This window comes from Accipiter gentilis, chromosome 3, assembly GCF_929443795.1.
Source record: "Accipiter gentilis chromosome 3, bAccGen1.1, whole genome shotgun sequence".
Taxonomy (NCBI): Eukaryota; Metazoa; Chordata; class Aves; order Accipitriformes; family Accipitridae; genus Astur; species Astur gentilis.
The window spans coordinates 6,561,923-6,580,494 of record NC_064882.1 but is presented as its reverse complement, the minus strand read 5'-3'; the positions used below and the strand labels follow the sequence as shown (position 1 = coordinate 6,580,494).

At 35.9% G+C, this 18,572-nt stretch overlaps 1 protein-coding gene across 4 annotated transcripts in view; it reads left to right on the top strand.

Annotated features, from left to right (window-relative positions):
• RAPGEF2 (Rap guanine nucleotide exchange factor 2) overlaps positions 1 to 18,572 on the top strand; it is a 190,112-nt gene that overhangs the window by 154,054 nt on the left and 17,486 nt on the right. For all 4 annotated transcript variants that reach the window (XM_049833433.1, XM_049833423.1, XM_049833452.1 and 1 more), the window contains 9 exons: positions 1,046 to 1,198; positions 1,569 to 1,733; positions 4,698 to 4,805; positions 4,897 to 5,100; positions 5,213 to 5,321; positions 7,551 to 7,797; positions 12,245 to 12,402; positions 16,961 to 17,201; positions 17,453 to 17,836. In XM_049833433.1, the coding sequence (XP_049689390.1) occupies positions 1,046 to 1,198; positions 1,569 to 1,733; positions 4,698 to 4,805; positions 4,897 to 5,100; positions 5,213 to 5,321; positions 7,551 to 7,797; positions 12,245 to 12,402; positions 16,961 to 17,201; positions 17,453 to 17,836 (1,769 nt within the window). The remainder of the gene's footprint in view (positions 1 to 1,045; positions 1,199 to 1,568; positions 1,734 to 4,697; positions 4,806 to 4,896; positions 5,101 to 5,212; positions 5,322 to 7,550; positions 7,798 to 12,244; positions 12,403 to 16,960; positions 17,202 to 17,452; positions 17,837 to 18,572) is intronic.

Sequence of the window (18,572 nt, the reverse complement as noted above, 5' to 3'; positions counted from 1 at the left end):
TTTGAAATGGGTGTAAATGGAGTCACCTGGTATAGTTTGCCCTTCTAACTTCCAAAAAGTGCATAAATGGTATCATGTTAGGATAATGTTTTGCAACAAATCCAAACTGTGGGACTTCTGTTTCAGCTACTACTAGCTGCTGGAAATAGAAAAGGTATGTAAATTAATTATAAAGAATGCAGGAGAAAATACTATCTCTGTGAATCTCATGCCTTTGTCTTAAGTATGTCCATGATTTAACAACCTTTCAGTTAGAAGAAACACTGTTATTTCCTTTCAGTTAAATACCCAAGTTCATATGAGAAGACAGTTTAATCTTGTCCCCCAAAAGAGACAAAGGTATAAAACTTGTAACAAGTTACAGAAGGCAATTCATAGTGTGTACAGTATTTTCTTTTTCTAAGTTGTAGTGGGTGGTCTTAACTATATTTGCATACTGTAGGTGCTAGGGGTATTCTTCAGATATTTATTCTTGCACTTATTCTTGGTTGAGCAGATGACCGTAGAAAATATTTTTCCTGCTGTATGCTTTAATCCAGAAGTAATTTGTTTCTGTGTGACTGCACTCATATAATTGAATAAATTTTAGTTTTCTTAATGATTGACTTTATTAATAATAGCTATGAAAAATGAAAATTATTTACAGTAGCAATAGGCACAAAAAATAAAAGCTAGGTTTTCCCTTCAGTCTCTTAACCTTTCTAAATACCACACAAAAGCTTGCATGGGAGAAAAAATACCAGCTACTAGAATACTGAGCTTCATCTCCAGTAGAGGGGATATCAGAGCAGCTAAAAAAAAATGCCTAATAATGCTAAATCATTTTGCTCTAATGAATCTTGGTCTCCTCTAACTGCAAGGTTGTAGTGGAAGTACTGTGCTTGTGTATTCATCTGCTTACTACAGCTGAACTGCTGGAAAGACAAATTTAGCTCATTGCAGGTTGGGAAAGTATCTTCTCTGTTAATAGAGTACTTGCATCTTAAGTCTAAATGCTTTTCTGAAGATTTACCTTTTAATACTGGTGCGCAATGATTCTTTCCAGTTTGTTTGTATAGCCCAGCAAGATTATTGCCGCATCCTCAATCAAGTAGAAAAGAACATGCAGAAGGTAGAAGAGGAAGGGGAGATTGTGATGGTGAAGGAGCACAGGGAGCTTGATCGCACTGGAACAAGAAAAGGTCACATTGTCATCAAGGTAAAAGCAAAAGAGGGCATGTCTTGCAAAAGTCTGTGTTCTATAAACTTTTTTAACTTGTCAAGTTAGGTCCAGGGTTAGTTGAGATGTATATTATAAAAATATATATTTAAAAATACAGTTAATAGTTCTAGTTTTTCTCTTTATAATTATGCACATTGATAACTAGGTGATTTCTACAGAAATTAATTGCATATATTTTTTTACATTTCTTATCACAATGGTTAAGCTGTTATTTTTGCTTAGCTCATTGGTCAATAGATGCCAGTATTCTTTCTTGTGTAGAGCATCTTCATTATGTTATGAGAAAACAAATTTGCATTTATTGAAAACCTGTTTTAATAACTAAGATTTTTATTTTTTTTAATAGGGAACAGCTGAAAGGTTAACAATGCATTTGGTGGAAGAGCACTCTGTGGTAGACCCAACATTTATAGAGGACTTCCTGTTGACATATCGGACCTTTCTTTCCAGCCCGATGGAAGTGGGCAAGAAGTTGTTGGAGTGGTTCAATGACCCCAGCCTCAGGGATAAGGTTAAAATCCCCTGTTTTACATACCTGTTACCATTTGCATTGAAGTATAAGCTATTAAAAATAATGTATGTTTTAGAGAGAATGACTAAACTGAATAAGACACAAATAGCTGGTGACATATTTTAATGGCAGAATATGTGGATAACACTAAGAAATTTTTTTTCTTTCTTTAAGTATTAATGTGCTCAGGAAAGGTAAATTAGCCATGTTTTACCTTGCTGTGTTTTTACAACTTAGTTACTTGCAAGTATAAGGAAAGCTTTTTCCCAATAATCAGTGGGGTTTTTTCATATAATTCAATAGAATTCTATTGTATCTTGAAATCTGAGTGTATAACTAAGTTCTGTGTTTTCCATGCATAATACTGGTTAACACAACTTGGCAAATATTTTGTGATAATTTGTTTTTATATAAAAAAGAGACTAGAAAATATAGCTGTTGTTAAGAATCTGTTGAGCCTTACACAGTATTAAAACAAAAACCAACCCAAACACAAGAAAGCAATCAAACGTCCTCTTCCCTAAACAAAACTGCCATGATGGAAGAATAAGACCCTGCATATCCCGTTTTGGCACACTGTCTGTTTAGGCTATACTGTACTTCACACTGTAATGCTTTATTTTCACTTGTATACAACTCTCTCATATGTAAAAAAACTACGAAAAATTTCCAGATGTTTTTTTCAAATTTGAAACCAAGGGAATTGTATCAACAAGGTTAAAGAGAAATTCAGTTTTCAACTTTTATTTAAATCTGGGTATCTCTTCTAGAAATGCTAGCCTATCTGTGCCTTGGAGGAAGGATCTTACATTTGGCAGAGAAGATAGGTTTTGCAGCTAATATTGTTTAGTATAGGCTTGTTACAGCTTCTGAGCTATAATATTGGAGTTCATCTTGAAACTTATTTTTCCTGTCCTACAATGGATAATCCCCTCAGCCTCTGTAAAAGCATGAGCCAGCACAGTGGCTGGTATCGCATCTGAAAACAGAGCAATACTTTGTTCTGCCATCTCAGTAACAACCCCTGATCCGACATCCAGTAGTCCCGACAGAAAGGCAAGAGTCAGAGAACAGCTTGGGGCAAGTGGAGATAAGAAAGTGAGGAACAAGGAATTGGGAAGATTTTGGCTGTTTTGTATTAGGGGCTGATAGGCAGTGAGGAGAGGGAAAAAGGGTGAGTAAAACTTCCTGAGGATGATCAGTACTCGGTAGTAATCAGACTGGGACATTTGAGATCCAACCTTACTGATGATTTTGCCCAGCAGCAGGGTACTTGATTTTACAGCTTTAATCCTCTTTTAATGCTGTTCCTGGTTGTGATACAAACAATGGCATTCCTTTGGAAGTCACCATTCGACCCTTTCCAGTGCAGTGTCATTTGGGTGTACTTTAGTAAGTCCCAATTTTGAAAGCAGCATTGATACTGAAGCTATCACTGCAGTGATTTAAAATATATTACATGGTACGGCTTGCAACCTCCCAGCAAGTTTTAAAAAATCTCCAATTAGCCTAAATTTAACAAGACATTGCCTGGATCTTCCAATGTCATCCACATTAATGAAAAACACCACAGATGTCTAACAGAAAGGAAGTTAATCTTCAATTTCAGGGTGGAAAAATCTCATATATGTCAGAAATGCTACCCCTAGCTATATCCCTGTGGCTGGGAGCTGCAGCATGAAGTGCTGTATAGTTGCCTCCTGTTAAAAATCTTCTGAAGGAAGGACTTCTGAAATACTTGATTAGTTTGGTCATTAATTTTGGCAATTCTTCGGAATTTACTTGCTTTTCTGGGGTAAAAGGCAGACTACTTGGAAACTGTTCATGAGGGTGGCAGGGTTTGGTTTTGGGTGCCTGGTGTCAGACCTTTAGCAAAAGCAGCTGCAGAGATTTAGATTTTGTGCAGATGCAAAGAACGGACAGGGGTTAGCTTTAACTGATTAAAATTTGTATGAGATTTTGTTCTTAAGCCCTAGTTTTTTAAATGTTTAGAGGTTTTCCCCTACTAACTTACTTTCCTAGCATAACAGAGGAAATGCAGCTGTATTTTTAGAGATAACTTTGAGTGGCACAACTGTTTTGGATTCAGGAGCTTTTTTTTTAAATAGCATGAGTCTATATTAATTCCAGACATCAAACCTCTTTTATTTTGTCAGGACAAGTGCTGCTGATACTCTAGGTCAAATCACATACTAAGATAAAATTTTATAGTGGAAGCATATAGTTTTAAAACATGCAGCTCTTATTTTGTGGCTTTACCTTCCGTAATATTAATTGATAGTATTCCTTCAGGTTTTTTCCTAACAAATTGTAAAATACCGGCTAAGATCCTTCTGAACTTGATAATCATAGTTGTTTGGGGGGAGTAGAGGTAGAGAGAAGGGAGGAGTAGTGCATGTATTCACTGTTAAAACCTTTCCTGCTTCTCACAGTAGTTCCTTTTTCCTGCCTCTCTAAACATACAATAGCTCTTTTACACAGGTAAATGCCTAATTAAGTTAATGATGGCTTATCTAAAGATTTGTGAGATTCAAAAACCAGTATAAAGCAGTATCGGAAGCTTTATGATCATGTGTTTGAAGAATTAAGCAGATTTGGAAATGTACATGAACAGGAAATTGTTGTTGTAAGTCAGAAATGGGTCTAACTCATTGCCTTGTACCTGTGTGCTCTATTCCGTACTCAATTGAATTTGACACAGCCAGTGTTAATTTTCTAACTCATAGTATTCTTTATGAAATACAATGTACAATTTCTTATACAAGTGAAAGCATTTTTAATACTTAATTCATTCTAGCCTCCTGGTAAATGCATATTAATAAAGTTAGGTTTGGGTGTACAGATATAATATTTAGGATTCCAGTGGAAATAAACAGGGTCTTTAGGGAGCAGTATTTTTAAAGGACTTACTAGTGATGTTCTGGGTGTTCCTGGAAAATATTTATATTATTTATTAATTTTCAGGTTACACGGGTAGTATTGTTGTGGGTGAACAATCACTTCAATGATTTTGAAGGAGATCCTGCTATGACTCGATTTTTGGAAGAATTTGAGAACAATTTGGAGAGGGAGGTAAGAGTGAGCATTTTTTCCGACAATTTAGGATGGCAGGGAGTAGCCAGGCTGTTGTTATATATAACTCATTACGCTTTTTCTCTTCTAGAAAATGGGTGGACATTTGAGGCTGTTAAATATTGCTTGTGCTGCTAAAGCTAAACGAAGATTGATAACCTTAACAAAGCCATCTCGAGAAGCCCCTTTGCCTTTTATCTTGCTGGGAGGATCAGAAAAGGGATTTGGAATCTTTGTTGACAGTGTAGATTTTGGTAGCAAAGCCACAGAAGCAGGCTTGAAACGTGGAGACCAGGTATGTAATTTTAAAATGTCTTCCACCCCCACCCCCCCAGCTTGTTTTTGGTTTTGTTTTGTTTCCTTTCTCTTTGCTAAATAAAAATAAAACTACCTGTTGGTATTTTTAGATACTGGAAGTGAATGGTCAAAATTTTGAAAACATTCAGCTGTCAAAAGCCATGGAAATCCTTAGAAATAACACTCATCTGTCTATCACTGTGAAAACAAATTTATTTGGTAAGTTTGTATGCACTTTTTGTTCTAAATTCTGTTCTAATTTATATGGAGTCTTGATTTTTTTTTTTTTTAATAGTTTAAAATAGTTTTGTTTGAAATACCTCTGTACTGGGGAGAATAGAAAAAGGAAGCTTGCAGGTCCTAAAATACCTTAGTTAATAATTGCAGGGAAAATTTTCTGAATAGGGCCTTAAATGAAGTGACTTCACTCTCATAAGTGTATGTTTCTGAATTAAGAGGAACTATTGTGACCATTTAGCTCAAACTTATAAAAAGTGTTTGTACATGTAACATTTAGTCCTTTCTCAGGAAAGAAGCTTTTTTTGGAATTTCAGTTTATCAGTGATCTTAATCTGTCTGCTAAATTTGCTCATCGTTTTTCAGTCCATGCCTACAATGAGTGCAACGAGGTTAATAAAAACTTTCTTGCCAGCTAGATGAAAACAGTCTCACTACCTGCCGAATCCATTCTCTTCATTTCTCCCTCCAACAAGTACTAAAGCAGTCATAAAGGAGTCTTTAAGCAGCTCAGGACCTCAGTTAGCATCACAAGTAATTAATAGTTTGTGGATTTTGTTTGATTTTTTTTACCACTGGATACTTGGATTATTTGTATAATCTAGTGATGTGTTCCCCACGTATCTCTTCCCGGATCAGATTCTTCATCACAAATAACTAGGGCAGAGTATAACCACAGGATGTCACTGCACTAACTGATGATTAAGTATGTTTAGATTATCTCCAAAAGTCATTTGTCAAATCTATTTCCTGGGGATTTTTTTTGCTTTGCAGTAAAGTTTCTAATATTTCAATTGTTTCTAGTAAGTAGAGCATTTCTTAATATATCTGTATATGCTTGTTTAGCAGTATGTGCTTGTTTCTTTATGTGTAAGTTCTGTGTAACCATCCTTCACACACTAAGTTTTTGTATCTCCTGTGTTGCTTTAGTATGTTTAAGATTAAGCCCAATTTCTTAATTTCTTCAGAAGTCATGTTCTTCTAAGTTTTTAATCTTGTTGCTCCACTGCAAATACTGAAATCGCATCACAGTAGACTCTCAGAACAGTTACTTTCTGTGTCTTGCATGCAGTATTCCTTATCAACAAATCCCAAAAGGAGAGTTTTCCTTTTTTTAACAGCATCTTCTTACCTGTATCTAATTTGTCTGTGCAGGCCCCAGCTCTTTTCTGACAGTACAGTTATGGGCTCGGATTACTCTCCTCCACTTTTCTTTGTGTGTCTAATTTGAAGGTTTTGAAGTCTCTTGGTGATTTGTTGTGTGCCTCTGGGGATAAGGATGAATATTAAGGACAACATTAATACATAATAGTAAAACCTAACCCCTAATACTCATCCTTAGCTGGTTGCCCTTGTTCCTTCCTTTTCTACAATTTCTTGGTTTTAATTATCGGTTTTCATTTATTATTACAAATCAACTCATCAGATGATTTTTCCATTTATATATGGAGACTTCCTCTCACACTCAGAATATGTGACTTTATCTCAAGATCAGTTTTGTTTGATTTATTTAAATATATCAACATTTTTGTGAAGCTAAAAGTTGCAGCAGAAGAACTAATTCACAAATTCATTGGGTTTTTTCTGCCCCAGAGATGACTCTTTGCTAGAGAGCTGAGGGAGTCTGAGAGGTTTTTTGTATATCTGGCAGATGGATGCAACAGCCCTGTCAAACACCCAAGGTGTCTCAGTAGTCTCATACTTTCTTATATTTTCCTTATGACTTTGTTTCAGTTTCCCCTCTGATTTCTGATTTTTTGATCCTGTTGCTAATAATTTCTTGTCCATCTGAGAGCTTTTGTTGCTGGCTACCTGTTTAAAACCTTCTTTCTCAGTTGTTAGTTTTGCTATCTCATTTTTGTCTAGTGTGCTCTTTTTATGCATGCTACTACTCTGCAGAAGCCCATGTCCTTAGATTGAAAAGTCAAAGTCCTTCTGTTGACACCATCCATGCAACCAAGTGGTCATCTAGTGTTTCTGTTCTGAGCTGGGCCAATTTACTGATTTTCTGATTCATATTACAGAAAATGAATGTCTTTTTTCAAATGTAAAAATTTTTTAAACTCTTAGATCTAAATTCATTTAAGGCTTGAGTTGACAGAATGTCCTAATCAGTTTTTTGTAATGATTAATATTAAACTGGTCTGGTGCACAGAGCTTTCTTTTACATTTTTGTTCTTTTTCTTTCCTCCCTTTTCCTGTCCTGTGCAGTTTTTAAAGAACTCTTAACACGGTTGTCAGAGGAAAAAAGAAATGGTGCTCCCCACCTGCCTAAAATTGGTGATATTAAAAAGGCGAGTCGTTATTCCATCCCAGACCTTGCTGTTGATGTGGAGCAGGTAATAGGATTAGAAAAAGTAAATAAGAAAAGTAAAGCCAACACAGTTGGGGGAAGAAATAAATTAAAGAAGATACTTGACAAGACTCGAATCAGTATTCTGCCTCAGAAACCGTACAAGTGAGTTTTTTTATTTTGTCTTAAATATTTTCTTTGTGTTAAATTTTAATAATTTCTCATGATACTTATAATTTGTCATGATACTTTTTCTATTTATTAATGCAAACCATGCTTATATCTGAAAAAATATACTATAAAATACTAGTCTGAATATTTGAATGATCATAGACTACTAACAATGCAGTTCCTGACATCAATATGGACATATTTTACTTATTATAGATAACGTGATGGCACAAATACTTTTTTGTGTCACTCATCCCAGGCAATTAATTTCAGAATAACTCTGCAAGCAGGTTTGATGATTTCAATTTATCCACATTCCAGTGGTCTATAAGAATTTCTGCATACTGCCATAAGGGATACTGAGGTTAAAATTTTAATTTGGGATCTTTGATGAATTGACTATTTTTTTAATGAAAGCTAAATATGGTATCTGATATCTTTTATTCTATGAATACATTTTAGAAATAGAGTTCTGATAAGGATTGTCAGAAACAATAGAAGAATGAGTTTTATATCATTTTATGGGAATCGGGTTCTTGGCCAAGACAGATGGCATCGGTGGGAAAAATGAATTGTAGAGGGTCGTTGATGTGTAGTCAGTGTTTTCTCTTGCATTTTTCTTTTCTGTGTCCCACTGAGGAAGAGATCTATTCTATGTCAATTCATGAAAAAGACACTTGTGCTGAAAATCTAGGATTTTTTTTCCTGCTATTACTTTAAAAAAAACCAAACAAACTTTGCTTAACTACTGTTAGGTATTCCCTACTAAATGAATATTGTTCTGAAACATTTAAAATAGAATGTTAGTAATGTAAAGGTTAAATTAATATATTATTATTATATCCAAATAATGGATATTTCTTAAATTGATGCAGATACATTTCAGTAGAGGAGAATCTGTAAATCCTCTTTTTATGTTGTTTGTCTTTTATTTCACTGGTCTTGTACGTTTGTTCCTCTGATGAGCCATACATACTGTTAGAAGTGATTTTTTTGCATTGTTCACCATAATTCCATGCAAAAGCTGCGAACATTCTTGTTGGTTTTCTTTTTTTTCTTTGATTCCCTTCATTTTTGCACTTTCTCTGTGCAGGGACCTTTTTGGGTAAGACTCAGAAAAACAGTATACTTGACCTATTTTCCTTGCTTTACTTCATGTGTTATATATAGCAATTTGTCTGCAAAGCCTGTTGACATTCAGTTGTTTGTGTCTGCACGGTTTCTGCATAGAGATGTGTAGCTGTAGACTTAACTGTTTGTGCTTTATTTTCCCCCTGTAGTGTAGAAACTTATATCTCGTTCTTCCTAATAATTAATGGTATTGCATATATTAAGGGACTTGAGCTATTCTCACGTGTTTTTAAATAGCAAAAATCAAGAGGGATGAAAACTTTATTTACTCATTAAAGTAGAAACTGTCCACCTTGTTTTTGAACATGAATGTATCCTCCATAATGTATCCAGATAAAATCAGTCTTTAACTAGAATGAGGTCACTGTTAGAGCGAGCTTGTCAGCTTCACGAGACATTAAATCAGTATCAAAGACGAATCAGTTTGAGCAGGAGATAAGGCCTTCCTTCAGTCTTGCTTTTCAGTCCAATAATGTCAAGTAACTTCCCAAACTGAGCAAACAGCACCATTTCCTCTGTATCTACTGGGAGATCTCCTCCTCTCCACTGGCTATGAGGCATCTCTTGAAGTGTGCTACAGCCTCCGCTTGAGCTCTTTGCTTGCTTTACTTTTCTAAACTAGAGTGCTTTTGTGGTCTGTAGGCTCAGTTGCTCCAAATAAGGATTAAACACAACCCCTACCTCCATCTCTACCAAAGTTCTGCCTGGTCCATAATGCAGCATCTCAGACAAGGAAGCAGTGCCTCTCTCTCCTTTCTACTTGCAGCTCTGCAGTGGGATGCACAGTATACTGTATTTTGAAGGAAGAAACATTCAGGCAGCTCTACCATTCCGTTATCCCGTCTACCCTGTTTGTCATCCAGCAGGAAAGTTATTTTTCAGTTAATGCTATCTCCCTGCATGGCAAATGCATACAGAAAGCAATAAAAAATGTCTTTCCTTTAAAACCACAATCTCCTGTCACCAGCATAAAAAAAAAAAATTACTTAACAGCAGGGGCAGTTGATCTTCGTGGGACCTAGAGTTTTCTAGTGGTGCTATTTGTATCTGAAATTTCTGGGGTTCATTTCTTGTTTGCCTAAGTTAGAACTCACTCAGATTCTGATTTAAGTTTTAAAAATATAGTAAATTGAGTGTAAGGTAAATACTTTCCAATTTAGTATACAAATACTTAGAATTGAGAATAATTTTAGAAACATTACCTTTTTAAAAAAACAAAACAAAACAAAAAATCTAACATTTGTCAGTTGATCCACTTTACTGAAGCTGCTTCTGTCATGACGCACAGGATAGGTATAAGATTATATAACACTGACGAACGGCAAAAGGAATACATAATGCAAGTGAAACTATTAATATAAGGCGGAGGGTCACATTGTCTTCATTTGGTTTGAATTTAGAGAAAATACTGGTGTTGGGACATTTATGAAATATACTATATAGTTGTTTAGAACCAGCAGAAAGCATTTTGAGTTTCGGGGGATTTGGGGTTTTTTGTTTACTTGGGGTTTTTTGTGTGCGTGAAGTGGTTCCTACTTGAAAGACGAGACACTGATTGCTGGGAATGCTTTTAGTTTTAGTTAAAGATTTACTTGCTTACTTGTGACTTAGCATGAAAGTGCTGTGTGCTGAGTTGATCATCATTGCTTGTCACACTATTTTGTGCTTTATGTGGAAGTACAAAAATATAGATGTTCAGATTCAGCTTAACTTCTGACTGAGAGAGAATCCAAGAAACTTTTTTTTCAGTGGACTTGAGTGTTTCTGTCACTCTCATGGCTTGGAGTTTACCCTTTGTAAAATATTTTGTTAATATAGAGTTATCTTGTTTTTTAAAAACAAAACAATGAGAAAACCCAAACGCATCATACAGAGATACCCCTCCAACCTTTTTCGAGTTGCGTTGCCTTCTAAAATGCAGTTGCTGTGTCCATGTAACTAAAATTGTGTCTTAAATGCCCAGAGATACTGTCCTAGCTTCCCAGAGTACTGTTCAATTCATAGCACTTAAAGAAGTTGTTGTACAAGAGTGTACTGGGTAAAGTAATTCATTGGTAAGCACAAAAGGATGCTTGTGCTGTAACAGCTCAACAGGGATAATTATCAGGCCCTTAATTACTTCTGTTTAGGTTTTTCTGAGGATGGATAGAACAGTAGACAAAAGCTTAAGTGCCCAAAATTAGGGTACAAATGGTCATTTGTGTTTCATCATTTAATTTAGTAGCTTGACTTTTTAGAGTTGTAGCGGTTTGCAATGAAATCTAAGTTCTAGTTTATGCTTTATTTCCATGTGTGGATACAGATTTAGATGTACTTGGCTTTTTAAAAAGCTTTGCCTGTACTAGCTAAATTTTTCATTATTTTCACTTTGTATAATGGCTGCTGTTCAACATTTTACACCCTCAGAGTATTTTATGAAGGATTTGCATCTATATATTTATAGAAAGTTCAATGGCTAGCTCTAGCTGTATGTCCTGTAGCAGTTCTGCTTCACTTGCTGATTATGAACTCAAAAGCAATAAGCAAATTAATGCCTACTATAATATGATAGCTCTGTTTCTGATCCATCTTCCACTACTGACCTCCGTTGGGACCCTGCCTTTCACAATTTAACAGGCAAAATCTGTCACCGTTATCACAGAATACTTTTATTTACAGCTGTCAGGCACTTTGGAGGGGATACTGACAGCGCCCAAGTGTGGATGCTTACCTTAGCCTTCCAAGTTAGCTGGCATCAGTTCAGTCACATTCAGCGAAGAGGAACTGAGAGAAGGTGATACAGGGTAGGAAAATGGATGATGTCGATGATCCTGTCTGTTGAAAGACCTTAGATTGTATGGCTACAATACGTCCTGAAGTACAGTTGCAAATCCTATCTGTGATGGGGTGAAATGTCTGTGAAATTCAGGTCTTGTGAAACAGCACTGAGGGGACAGCAGTATCAGTCAAAGTTTGGGTGATGGAGTGGTGCAAGAATGATCAGGTGTGTACCACCTTTTGAATAAAGAAGTTGGCCAGTGTGAGAAATTGTCAAAAAAATAAGCCTAGCAGCTCCGCAGAGCTTAGTGGTGAACTTGAGGATTTTCTGGCAGTGTGAGCAGGCAGATCAACTCACTTTGGACATTTGGGTGCTGTTGACAAAGCTAGACAGCAAGCATTGTTGTCTGGAGAATTTTAACTTCTAAATAGTGATTACTGTACTAGCAATTGAAAGTGTGAAAATGTAGCAATATAGATGTCCCTGCATCCCTCTAGTATAGGGATGCTCTGAATGTCTTTAAGTCCAGATTTTATTTCTTTCTGGACGCAGTGACATTGGAATTGGCCAGTCTCAGGATGACAGCATTGTGGGACTGAGGCAAACGAAGCACATTCCTCCTGCTTTACCTGTCAGCGGAACCCTGTCATCCAGTAATCCCGATCTACTGCAGTCTCATCACCGCATCTTAGACTTCAATACTACTCCGGGTAAGGATCCTTTCTTGTTGTTGTTCTTGACCTTATTTCCTTTGATTGATCTCTTTTTCCAGAGTCTGAAGAAGTTTTTATTAACTGTATGCTATCACCCACAGATTAGCCACATATTAGTGCATTAGGATTTATTACATTTGCTCTTGTATACTTTACTTGAATGTATTAGATGTCTAGTTTTCCAAATATGTTGTATACCAAGTGCCTCTTGCAGATTGAATACTCATGGCCTGTGAAAACTTATTTTGCTTGGTATTTATAATTTGCCCTGATAGATCAGTCTTTACAACGCTGCAGTGTTTTCAAATAGCACAGTAGATCATTAGCTTGCAGTAAAGTGAAAGGGCATTGGACTGGGATACAGGACATGTGTTTCAGTCTTTTTTGGAACAGACTTATATAATCTTGTGCTACATATATAAGGGACAGAGTTTCAAAGTTCCTGGTTAGTCACCCCGCCCTACAGCTGTGTGCTGAATTCTTTGCATATAAAGTGATTTAAAATTCCATTCCGAGATAGATAAAAAATTAACACATTTAGCAGAGAGGAACAAAGCATGGGGGTGAGTGAGGGAGAAAAAGGGGGAGAATATTAGAAACTTGAGAGCCTTATCTTATGAGAAACATTGAGCTGGAGCTCCTCGTAGGGTTGGGATTTGGGCTCCTATCTGACTGCAGGAAGGTTCTCAGCAGGAAACCTCTGAGTTAAGTATCCAAATCTTTGCTATTAAAATGTAGCTGCTGGAGGAGGATATGGTGACAGTAGCTGTGCAGACCCTTGGCTATTTTAGTCTAATCTTCAGAGTATTTTTCAACAGTAGAACTGAAAATTCAGTGCCCTCCTAAGCTTGAGGGATTTCATACCTTACCTGAAGGGACGATGCTTAAACATTGACTTATATACTGGCTAAGTTGTGCAGTCATAGCACTTGAAACTGTGATACTGAGCATCACTTCATCTCAGGTTTTTTAGGGCTAGAGAAGACTACAGGAAGGTGGTGTGTGAATTTTGTCCCAGTGTCTGAGATTGCTCCTGAGAGAGTGGGAAGATTGGTATTTGTTTGTATCTTATCTAGCAACTAGTGTCCAACACTTCGAAGATATTCTTTATCAATAGGAGCCTAACTTTTCATCAGCACTCTATCTATAAATGGGTGAAGATTCCATTCTTCAGCTTGCCATTTACCTAGACCAGAAGGTTTTAGGTAATTAATGTGCCCCTAATGCCAAGCACACCGACTGGCTAACTTCCAGAGCTGTGGGCATCGCTGTAACACACAGCTCAAATAAACTCCATTATTTGAGAAGGAAAGCCATTACAGGTCTGAACATCCTTCAGTCACAGATGGAGTACAGAGAAGTTTAATAAATGAATAATGTTCTGCTGTTTGCCTTTTGCTTTGAGGAAAGGAGATAAATAATGATGTAATGCCACTGCTTCAGCATTATAGCAGCTTTTCCATTATCTTTATAGAAAATGTATTATGTAATTAGTGCTTTCTCATTTTATAAAAAGTGTTTTTTTTTTTTCTTTGCTTAAAATTTGCCCAAATGTCCACACACTGAATATTTTTAAAGTAATTTGCAGGTATAATTTTTCCCTGTATGGGAAGGAGGAGAAAGGGGCACTGAAATAAAAACCATATACCTTAAGGGCTTTAGGGATGGTTGCATTGTAGATAGAGTTGAATTATACCTCTATATACTTTAAGACTTGGCAAAAATTAAACCCTGCAATTTTAATTTCTTTTATTACCTTGGACTAAATTAAAGATGGAGATGGAGGCAGCTTGCAAGAAATTGAATGCACTGGAGAAGAAAGAGAGAAGTGGTGGAACAGCCATCCTTTGAGGCTTTGGGGACTATCCCTCAGGACAGAAAATAAAACAACTTGCTGTTTTGGAAGTGTAGTCTTTGAGGAGAAAATGAGAACAGCTTGAAATCTGCAAGGAGTCATTTTAGTTTCTCTTCTGATTTGCTCAGGCTTTTTCAAATACACTTTGTAAAGTTTATTTTTAAATATTCAAATAGTCAATAGCACTTTGATTTCTCTTCTCTTGTGCTGTCTTTGCTATTCAATTGGAAGTCAAAATAATATAGTAATGATGAGCTGCCAGTCACTGGTACTTTCCCCCCCCCACACACAAGCTTTCTAAGGGACTAGATTCCTATCATATAGCATTGCATTCTGAAGCCTGCCACTCCAGTCAGTTTTGTTTTTTTTGAAAAGGAGTGAAGGGGGGATGATTACAGTTCTCTTCAAGTGCTGTTTTATTTAAAAATTATTGTGCTGAATTACTTGCTACCATTGCTATAGCTGTAATCATTTCAGTTGCTGGCAGACTTCTCTGTATTCTGCGTTGTGCTTTTGCTACCAGCTCTGATAGGTACACAGCTTGAGGAACTGGACGGTAAAATACAGTGCAAAGATGATACTTTTCTATTTGCTGTTCTCTGCATTTCTTTATATTGACTTCAGTGATCCAGCAGAGCAGGTTATTTTCTCCTTGCACAAACCACTTGTTTCTGGGGAGCGTTAAGTGAGTTCCCACCTTGGTATTGTTTACAGTAGCTTCCTATCTTCATAGCATTTATTTGAGTGGCAAGTATTTCTGTAACAGCAAGAGGCAACAAGATCTAGAGGGCGGTCTGGCTTTTAAGAACGTCTCTGAAAGGCTGCGTCTTTGGCATCTGCCTTCCTCGAGATGTCAAAAAATGTAGAAAATATTTCAGGCACTGCTCTGTATCCCTCTTCAACTAATTACTGAAGGAAGATGGGTCAATATAGAGCTGGTGATAAAAGGCAAAATTGGCTTGCTAGTTGTAAGGTATTTGTACATTTGACTCAAGTACTTAGGGCATAAAAACTGGCTTATACTGATATCCTTTATGTGTAACTGATCATGTAATCACTCAATTCTAACGTGTTTCAGTATTAGTGCTTCTCAAGCTGCAAAAATACTACTGTGAGCTTACAAGTTATGGGCTTAGTCACATGAAATTTGTAAACTAATATATTTAAGCCTAAACAGCCTTTGTGGCATGTAAATCAATTCATATCAGAGAGATTTATCTTAATGCTTTCCAAATGATTATTTTGGAGACACGCAGCAGCAGTTATTTTTTTTTTCTTTTGTCACAAGATTTCTCTTGCTAAATTGATCTTTCTGTAGTAACTTGAGTACATGTTATGCACATTTAGGTCTTGTCAAAAAAAGGTGGTGGTTGTATCAAAGTGAAAGTTTTCACCTGGAGCTGTTTTTTCAGTATTTTTTTTGTAATAACCATTTTTTGGCTGTAGATTCAGAAGGCTTTCTATTACCTATTTTCTGGTTTGTATGACCTTTATGATAAAAAAAGAAAAGAAAAGAAATTTTTTAAAACATATTAATTAAAGAAAGAATAATGACCAGGTATCATGCCCTACAAAACTAGAAAAGGTTATTTGTAACAGAGGGAAGAAATTAAATTAATTGAAAGTACTTGTCAGTTCAAAATACCTTATGTTAAAAAAATCCAGTGGTGGATAGCTGTACAATTTTAGTTCTTTTTTGTTTTCTTTTTATAATACAAAGATAACAATCAAACTTCAGTTGACTAATGGGTCTAGATTTCAATACATCATTGGAAATATGGAAACATATATGGATTTGGTATTTCCATGTAGCTTATGGAAATAACAAATCCAACACTTAGAGTTAGGCTGGTAATTTTCCAGATTTCCTAAAACCAGCTGCCTTGTAGATGTTCACTGTAAGTTTTCTGTCATCGGTCACTTGAAACGATAATATATTTACAGCTTGAATATTTGTGAAGTGTTTTTCTATCTCTGGCTGCTTTAGTTCTTAATTACTAAAACATTGGCACAGAGAAATAAAGAGCAAGTTTTCAGTCTGTTACTTAGACATTTATTATTGTGATTTATATGTATCAAGGATAGAGTATTTTTGATAATTAACTGGATGCATTAATACTACTGCAGTTTATTTGTGTATACATGCATGCTGGCCATTATACATGCATCTTCCTAGCTACTTACATGTACATGTTTTCCCTTTGCGTGTCACACTATGGTTATGTGTCAGACACAGGTAAATTATTCTGTTTTCTTAAAAACATCCTTAGGAAGATTGACACTCCTGTCACTTAATTCACTTAAACTTCTTATATGTCAGTGTATAGGGTAATGTTGTTGAGTGTCCTTGATTTTTCTCAGGCTTAAATGGAATTTACCAGGACTCAACACCTGTGAAAATCGGAATGCTCATTAGTTTGTCTGTCCAGACTTCGGAAACATTAGCATATTTTTGTGGCCTAACTTCTTTTCCTGGTTATTAATTGAACTAGTCTTTCATTAAAAAACCCACAACCCCAATAACAACAAAAAAAACCCCCACCCAGCTGTTTTATAAGAAGGAGAGAGGTGAAACAATGATACTGAAGTAAAAATGATAGCACTAGTAATTAGACTCAGTGTAACTGTTGCTTGTTCTTATACCATTAATTTTTTTTTTGCTTTACTAAAATGCATACCTTGCATGTAATTTCTTTCCAGACTTACCAGATCAAGTTCTGAGGGTTTTCAAGGCAGATCAGCAAAGTCGCTACATCATGATCAGTAAGGACACAACAGCAAAAGAAGTGGTCATCCAGGCTATCAGGGAGTTTGCTCTCACTGCAACCCCTGATGCATATTCACTATGTGAAGTGTCTGTCACACCTGAGGGTGTGATCAAGCAAAGGAGGCTTCCTGATCAGTTATCCAAGCTTGCTGACAGGATACAGCTGAGTGGCAGGTGAGATTGGAGACTGTGAGCTAAAGCTAAGGATGCCAGTTTATTAAGTCAAAATCCTGTTAATAGGAGCATTATTTAATTATTAATGTTCTGTTTCTTTATAAGAAATTGCTCCTTATGCAACTTCTGATTAATATCTAGGCCTGGTGAAATTCAGTTTATTCTACAATTCCAACTGGATCATTACTGTAACTTTCAACTAGTATTTGAGTATATTGTATGTAGTGTCTTTTTGAATTTTGTTTTTACAGGTATTACCTGAAGAACAACATGGAAACAGAAACTCTTTGTTCAGATGAAGATGCTCAAGAGTTACTAAGGGAAAGTCAAATTTCCCTGTTACAGCTCAGTACTGTTGAGGTGGCTACCCAACTCTCCATGAGAAACTTTGAGCTATTCCGTAATATTGAACCCACGGAATACATAGATGACTTGTTTAAACTCAAATCAAAAACAGGTTGCACTAATCTAAAAAAATTTGAAGAGGTGATAAATCAAGAAACATTCTGGGTGGCTTCTGAGATTCTAAGAGAAACCAACCAGCTGAAAAGGATGAAGATCATTAAGCATTTCATTAAGATAGCCCTACACTGCAGAGAATGCAAGAACTTCAACTCAATGTTTGCCATCATTAGGTATTGCCCCTTAATTTTACTTCTAAGTAAAATGCAAAGTCTTACTTATGTCAGTCTAAACAAAATGTATTTAACAGAGTAAACCAATTAATACTGCTAACATCAACACTTCGTAATCCAATAAGGAGGACATTTTCCAGTAGTCTGAACTTAACATTGAAACATTTGCTGAAATATTATTTGGAATGCTACTATTATATACTTACTGCTCCAGAAAGTGAGGCAAGAGTTATGGGTGAACATGGCACTAGAGAAACTATTGCACTCATTTAAAAACAAAGACCAAAAGAAATGGCAATTATATGAAGAAAAAGTATAACATAGTCATAAATGAATGGGTTACTTTCCAAAGGGAGCTCATCATTTTATATATAGTTTCCAGTATCTTGAATTCATTAAGCCATGATATGTTGCCTTTGGTTTTCTTTGTATCAGCAGTTTCTTGGATGGAACTCTGATAAAATGGCAGGCTACAATGCTGTATAATAAGCTTTAAATAAAGACCTTTTAATAAGAATTAAGAAAGTACTAAAAATCTCAGACAGAAAACCTTTCTTAGTTTTGGAATGAAAAGGAGGAGAGGAAACTCTAATGTGTGTGTTTATACACATTTTTTTGTAATGTTCACATTCCCTTTTGAGCCTCTCAAGCAGGAAGAACCTAACAAAAAAAAAATAATCCTGAAATATTGTCTCTTCTGAAAAAGCTTGAGTAAGTTGCATTAAAATGACAGTTT